General features: G+C 36.9%; 1 protein-coding gene across 1 annotated transcript; it reads right to left on the bottom strand.

Moving 5' to 3' along the window:
• Positions 1-247: 247 nt before the first annotated feature.
• LOC128778362 (60S ribosomal protein L9-like) lies at positions 248-3,086 on the bottom strand. Its single transcript, XM_053907648.1, is given in 2 exon segments — positions 248-1,307; positions 1,310-3,086. Coding segments are annotated over 2 exon segments (606 nt in total). The 5' UTR covers positions 1,383-3,086; the 3' UTR covers positions 248-774.
• Positions 3,087-6,904: the final 3,818 nt, after the last annotated feature.

Genomic DNA, 6,904 nt, shown 5'->3' with positions numbered 1-6,904 from the left:
CTTTTATTTTTTTTTAACGTTTATTTATTTTTGAGACAGAGAGAGACAGAGCATGAATGGGGAGGGTCAGAGAGAGGGAGACACAGAATCTGAAACAGGCTCCAGGCTCTGAGCTGTCAGCACAGAGCCTGACGCGGGGCTCGAACTCACGGAGTGCGAGATCATGACCTGAGCTGAAGTCGACTGCTTAACCGACTGAGCCACCCAGGCGCCCCTCATTGCATCTTTTAAATATCACTAAGTCTTGGGGCAGCTGGGTGGCTCAGTTAAGCATCTCTCAGTTTTGGCTCAAGTCATGATCTCATGGTTTTGTGAGCTCAAATCCCGCATGTGGCCCTGCACTGGCAGCATGGAGCCTGCTTGGGATCCTCTCTTACCCTCTCTCTCTGCTCCTCCTTCACTTGCACAGTCTCTGTCTCTCTCAAAATAAATAAGTAAACTGAAAAAAAAAATGTATCACAAGGCTCAAAAAGAATGATATCTTGCTACTTGCAACTACGTGGATGGAACTGGAGGGTATTATGCTAAGTGAAATTAGTCAGTCAGAGAAAGACACAAATCATATGACTTCACTCATATGAAGACTTTAAGAGACAAAACAGATGAACATAAGGGAAGGGAAACAAAAATAATATAAAACAGGGAGGGGGACAAAACAGAAGAGACTCATAAATATGGAGAACAAACTGAGGGTTGCTGGAGGGGTTGTGGGAGGGGGAATGGGCTAAATGGTTAAGGGGCATTAAGGAATCTACTCCGGAAATCATTGTTTCACTATATGCTAATTACTTTGGATGTAAATTTTAAAAAAATTAAAAAGAAAATTAAAAAAAGAAAAAAAACATAGATATCATCCCCAAATTTTCTGATATCCTTGTTTTTAACTGCTGTGACTTTGTGAATCGAAGCAGCTGAGTTTGATACAAGTTCAATGTCATTTCCTTCAAGAATTAACTCTTCTTTTTGGGCTTGAGATACTGAACCAGCAATACCTGGTTTCATCTGAACCCTGTGGATGTATTTTTCACCCAAGAAATTACAAATTTCAATAAGAGAACCATTCTCCTGAATAACAGCATTGATGGGGGAAGTGACATACACAGACCTCTTGTAATGGAAACCTAGTGTAACACCCTTCATCATGTTCTGTGCATGACTATAGATGGTGCAAACAACAATAGCCAATTCTTTTCTATTTCCCCACCATTTGTCAACTTGGAGCCTTCTCTTTTTCTTTCCAAGAACACCGAGCTCTACAATGATGTGACTGAAGTCCCTTCACAGGGTTCCTCTAGGACCCTTTACAAAACAGTGGGTCCCTTAAGAGTGATGTCAGCATTTTCTGGAATGTCAGTCGTTTGATTCATGAGAATGGTCTTCATTCTCTCAGATGCTGCCAAAACAGTAAGTGTATTCTTAATCTCCTTCACCTATTTCACCCATCCTTCCACCCGCCTCGTTCTTGTAACCATCAGTTTGTTCTCTGCAGTTGAGTTTGTTTCTTGATTTATCTCTCTCTCTTTTTCCCTTTGATCTTTTGTTTGGCTTCTTATATTCCATGTATTGAGTGAAATCATATTTGTCTTTCCCTGACATTTCACTGGGCATTATACTCGCTAGCTCCATCCATGTGGTTGCAGATAGCAAGATTTCATTTTTTATGGCTGAATAATATTCCATTGTGTGTGTATCTATATGTCTATCTATATCTATATCTATGTCTATATCTATATCTTCTTTATCCATTCATCTGTCAATGGACATTGGGTTGCTTCCATAATTTGGCTATTTTAAATAATGCTGCAATGAACATAAGGGTGCATGTATCCTTTAGAATCAGTGCTTTTGTATTCTTTGGGTAAATACCCAGAGTGGGATTATTGGACTGTAGAGTAGTTCTATTTTTAATTTTTTGAGGAACCGCCATACTGTTTTTCCACAGTGGCTGCACCAGTTTGCATTCCAACTAACAGTGCATGAGGGTTCCTTTTTCTCCACATCCTTGCCAGTACTTGTTACTTGTGTTTTTTTATTTTAGCTATTCTGACAGGTGTGAGGTGATATCTCATTGTGGTTTTGATGTGCATTTTCCTGATGATGAGTGCTGTTGAGTATCTTTTCATGTGTCTGTTGGCCATCTGGATGTCTTCTTTGAAGAAGTATCTGTTCATGTCTTCTGCTGATTTTTTAATTGGATTATTTTTTGGGTGTTGAGTTTTGTAAGTTCTTTATAAATTTTTGATATTAACCCTTTATCAGATATATCATTTGCAATATCTTCTCCCATTCAGTAGGTTGTCTTTTAGTTTTGTTGTCTTTTGTTGACTGTTTCCTTTGCTGTACAGAAGCTTTTTATTTTGATGTAGTCTCAATAATTTACTTTTGCTTTCATTTCCCTTGCTTCAGGAGACATATCTAGAAAAATGTTGCTATGGCTGATATCCGAGAAATTACTGCCTATGCTCTCTTCTAGGATTTTTATGGTTTCACATCTTACATTTAGGTCTTTAATCCATTTTGACCATTATTTGTGTACGGTGAAATAAAGTGGTCCAGTTTCATTCTTCTGCATGTAGCTGTCCAGTTTTCTCAACACCATTTGTTGAAGAGACTGCTTTTTTCTCATTGCATATTCTTGCCTCTTTTGTTGAAGATTAATGTATCTTATAATTGTGGTTTGTTTCCAGTTTTTCTTTTTCTTTTTTTTTAAATTTTTTTTAATGTTTATTTATTTTTGAGACAGAGAGAGACAGAGCATGAATGGGGGAGGGTCAGAGAGAGGGAGACACAGAATCTGAAACAGGCTCCAGGCTCTGAGCTGTCAGCACAGAGCCCAACGCGGGGCTCAAACTCACGGACTGCAAGATCATGACCTGAGCCAAAGTCGGCTGCTTAACCAGCTAGGCCACACAGGCACCCCTGTTTCTGGTTTTTCTATCCTGTTTTATTGATCCATGTGTCTATTTTTGTGCCAGTACCATACTGTTTTGATTACTACAGCCTTGTAGTATAACTTGAAATCTTGAATTGTGATGCCTCCAACTTTTTCTTAAAAAAAATTTTTTTTTAATGTTTTATTTATTTTGAGACAGAGATAGACAGAGCGTGAGCAGGGGAGAGGCAGAGAGAGCAAGACACAGAATCCGAAGCAGGTTCCAGGCTCTGAGCTGTCAGCACAGAGCCCGATGTGGGGCTCAAACCCACAAACCACGAGATCATGACCTGAGCAGAAGTTGGACACTTAACTGACTGAACCACCCAGGCGCCCCAACTTTATTTTTCGTTATCAAGATTGTTTTGACTCTTCAGGGTTTTTGTCATTCCATACAAATTTTAGGATTTTTTTTTTTTTTTTTTTTTTTTTTTTTTTTTTTTAGTTCTAGGAAAAATGCTGCTGGTATTTTGATAGGAATTGCATTAAATCTGTACATTGCTTTGAGTAATACTACCATTTTAACAATATTTGTTAAATATTTTAACAATATTTGTTCTTCCAATCCATGGGCATGGAATATCTTTCTATGTGTTTGTGTCATCTTCAATTTCTTTCATCAAGGTGTTTTATTATTTTCTGTGCAATTGTAAATGGGATTGCTTTCTTAATTCTCTTTTTTTGCATCATTAGTGAATAGAAATGCAACAGATTTCTGTACACTAATTTTGTATCCTGGACTTTATTAAATTCATTTATCAGTTCTAGTAGTTTTTGGTGAAATCTTTAGGGTTCTCAATATATCATATCATGTCATCTGCAAGTAGTGAAAGTTTTACTTCTTCCTTACTAACTTGGATGCCTTTTATTCCTTTTTTCATTCTGATTGCTGTGGCTAGGACTTCCAGTACTATGTTGAATAAAAGTGGTGAGAGAGGACACTCTTGTCTTGTTCCTGATCTTAGGGGGAAAGTTCTGTTTTTCACCATTGAGTATGATATTAGCTGTGGGTTTTTCATATACGGCCTTTATTATGTTGAAGTATCTTCCCTTTAAACCCACTCTGTTGAGGGTTTTTATCATGAATGGATGTTGTATTTTGTCAAATAATTTTTCTGCATCTATAGAAATGATCACATGCCTTTCTCTTATTGATGTGATGTATTACATTCGTTGATTTCCAAATATTGAGACATACTTGCATCCCAAGAATAAATCCCACTTGACCATGGTAAATGATTTTTTTAATTTTATTTGAGAGAGAGAGAGAGAAAACATGAGCAGGAGAGAGGGGAAGAGGGAGGAAGGGAGAGAATCTTAAGCGGGCTCCACACTCAGCATGGAGCCCAAAGGAGGTCTGATCCCATAACCCTGGGATCATGACCTGAAATGAAATCATGAGTCAGATGCTTAACTGACTGAGTCATCCAGGTATCCCTAATCGTGGTGAATAATTTTTTTAAATGTATTGTTGGGTTTGGTTTGCCAGTATTTTGTTGAGGATTTTTGTATCTATGTTCATCAGAGATATTGTTCTGTAGTTCTCTTCTTTTCTTTATCTAGTTTTGATATCAGGGTAATGCAGGCCTTGTAGAATGAATTTCCAAATTTTTCTTCCTTTTCTATTTTTTGGAATAGTTTGAGAATAGGTACTAACTTATCTTTAAATTTTTGGTAGAATTCACCCGTGAAGCATCTGATCCTGGACTTTGGTTTGTTGGGAGTTTGGGGATTATTGATCCAATTTTCATTGGTGGTCATTGGTCTGTTCAAATTTTTCTATTTCTTCCTGATTCAAATTTGGGAGGTTGTATGTTTTTAGGAATTCATCCATTTCTTCTAGGTTGTCCAATTTTCTGGCATATAATTTTCAAAATATTCTCTTATAATCCTTTGTGTTTCTGTGGTGTCAGTTATTTCTCCTCTTTCTGGTTTTGAGTCCTCTCTCTCTCTCTCTCTCTTTTTTTTTTTTTTTTTTTTTTTTGAGTCTGGCTAAAGGTTTATCAATTTTGTTGATCTTTTCAAATAACCAACTCCTCGTTTCATTAATCTGTTCTATTGGTTTTTTAGGGGTGTTAAATTCTCCTATTATTTATTACTATTGATTACTTCCTTTATGTTTGTTATTAACTGCTTTAAGTATTTGGATGCTCCCATCATGGCTGCATAAATATTTACAATTGTTATTGTTGGATTGTTCCCTTTATGACTATATAGTGTCCTTCTTTGTCTCTTGCTACAGTCTTTGTTTTAAAGTCTATTTTGGGGGCGCCTGGGTGGCTCAGTCGGTTAAGCGTCTGAGTTCGGCGAACTCAGGTCATGATCTCGTGGCCCATGAGTTCGAGCCCTGCGTCAGGCTCTGTGCTGACAGCTCAGAGCCTGGAGCCTGTTTCAGATTCTGTGTCTCCCTCTCTCTCTGGCCCTCCCCCGTTCATGCTCTATCTCTCTCTGTCTCAAAAATAAATACAAGTTAAAAAAAAAAAGTCTATTTTGTCCAATATAAGTTTTGCTACTCTGGCTTTTTTTTTTCACATCCATTTGCATGATAAATGCTTCTCCACTCCTTCACTTTCAATCTGCATATGTCTTTAGGTGTGAAATAAGTCTCTTGTAGGCAGCATATAGATGGGTCTTGTTTTCCATCCATTCTATCACCCTATGTCTTTTGATCGGAGAGTTGGGTCCATTTACCTTCAAAGTAATCATTGATAGGTATGCATTTATTGTCATTTTGTTACTTGTTTTATGGTTGTTTTTGCAGTTTTCCTCCATTCCTTTCTTCTTTTGCACTCTTCTCTCAAGATTAGTTGACTTTCTTTAGTTACATACATGGATTTCTTTCTCTTTAATTTTGCATATCTATTACTGGTTTTTGATTTCTGGTGACTATTCAGTTTGCATATAACATCTTCTGCATATAGCAGTCTATATTAAGTTGATGGTTGCTTAAGATTGAACCCATTCTTTATTCCTCTCCTCTCCACGTTTTAGGAATATGGTAACATACTTTATATCCTTTCATTTTGTGAATCTGATTTTTACAGATGTACTTGTTTTTACTGATTTTGTGCTTCCTACTTTCCTTACTCTTGCTTATGGTCTTTCCTTTCCACTCAAAGAGTCCCCATTAACTTTTCTTGTAAGACTGATTTAGTGGTCATGAATTCCTTTAACTTATGTTTGTCTGGAAACTCATTATCTGTCCTTCTATTCTGAATGATAGCCTTGTTGGATAAAGTATTCGCTGCAGATTTTTTCCTTTCAGCATTTTGAATATATCGTGCCACTCTCCCCTGGGCTGCAAAGTTTCTGCTAAAAAATCTGTTGATTCCCTTGTATGTAATTTCTTTTTTTTCTCTTGCTGTTTTAAAATTCCTCTCTTATCACCACTTTTTCCCATCTTAATTACTGTGTTTTAGTGTGGGCCTCTTTGGGTTGATTTTGTTGGAGGATCTCTGTGCTTCCTGATCTGGATTTCTGATTCTTTCCCCAGATTAGGGAAGATTTTAGCTAGTATTTCTTCAAATAAGTTTTCTGGCCCCTTTTCTCTCTCCTTTTCTTCTGAGATCCCTCTAATGAGAATACTATGCTTGATGGTGGCATTGAGTTCCCTAAGTCTATTCTCATTTTGCATAATTATTTTTTCACTCATCTGCTCAGCCTGATTACTCTCCATTACTCTGTCCTCTAGCTCACTGATTCATTCTTCTGTTTTATCTTATCTACTATTTATTCCATCTAGTGTATTTTTAATTTCATTTATTGTGTTCTTCATCTCTGATTGGTTCTCTTTTATCTCATTGTTAAGGGTCTCACTGATGTCTTTCACCCCTTTCTCAAGTCCAGTAAATATCTTTATAATCATTACTTTAAATTGTCTATTAGGCATATTATGTATCTCCATTTCACTTAGATCTCTTGCTGCAATTTTGTTCTTTTCTTTCTTTTGGGACATATTCCTCTGCTTCCTCA

Source organism: Panthera pardus, unplaced genomic scaffold (genome assembly GCF_024362965.1).
Source record: "Panthera pardus isolate Hobbes unplaced genomic scaffold, ASM2436296v1 HiC_scaffold_2, whole genome shotgun sequence".
Taxonomy (NCBI): domain Eukaryota; kingdom Metazoa; phylum Chordata; class Mammalia; order Carnivora; family Felidae; genus Panthera; species Panthera pardus.
Note: the sequence above shows the minus strand (reverse complement) of the source record. Positions and strands in the feature narration are given on the sequence as shown.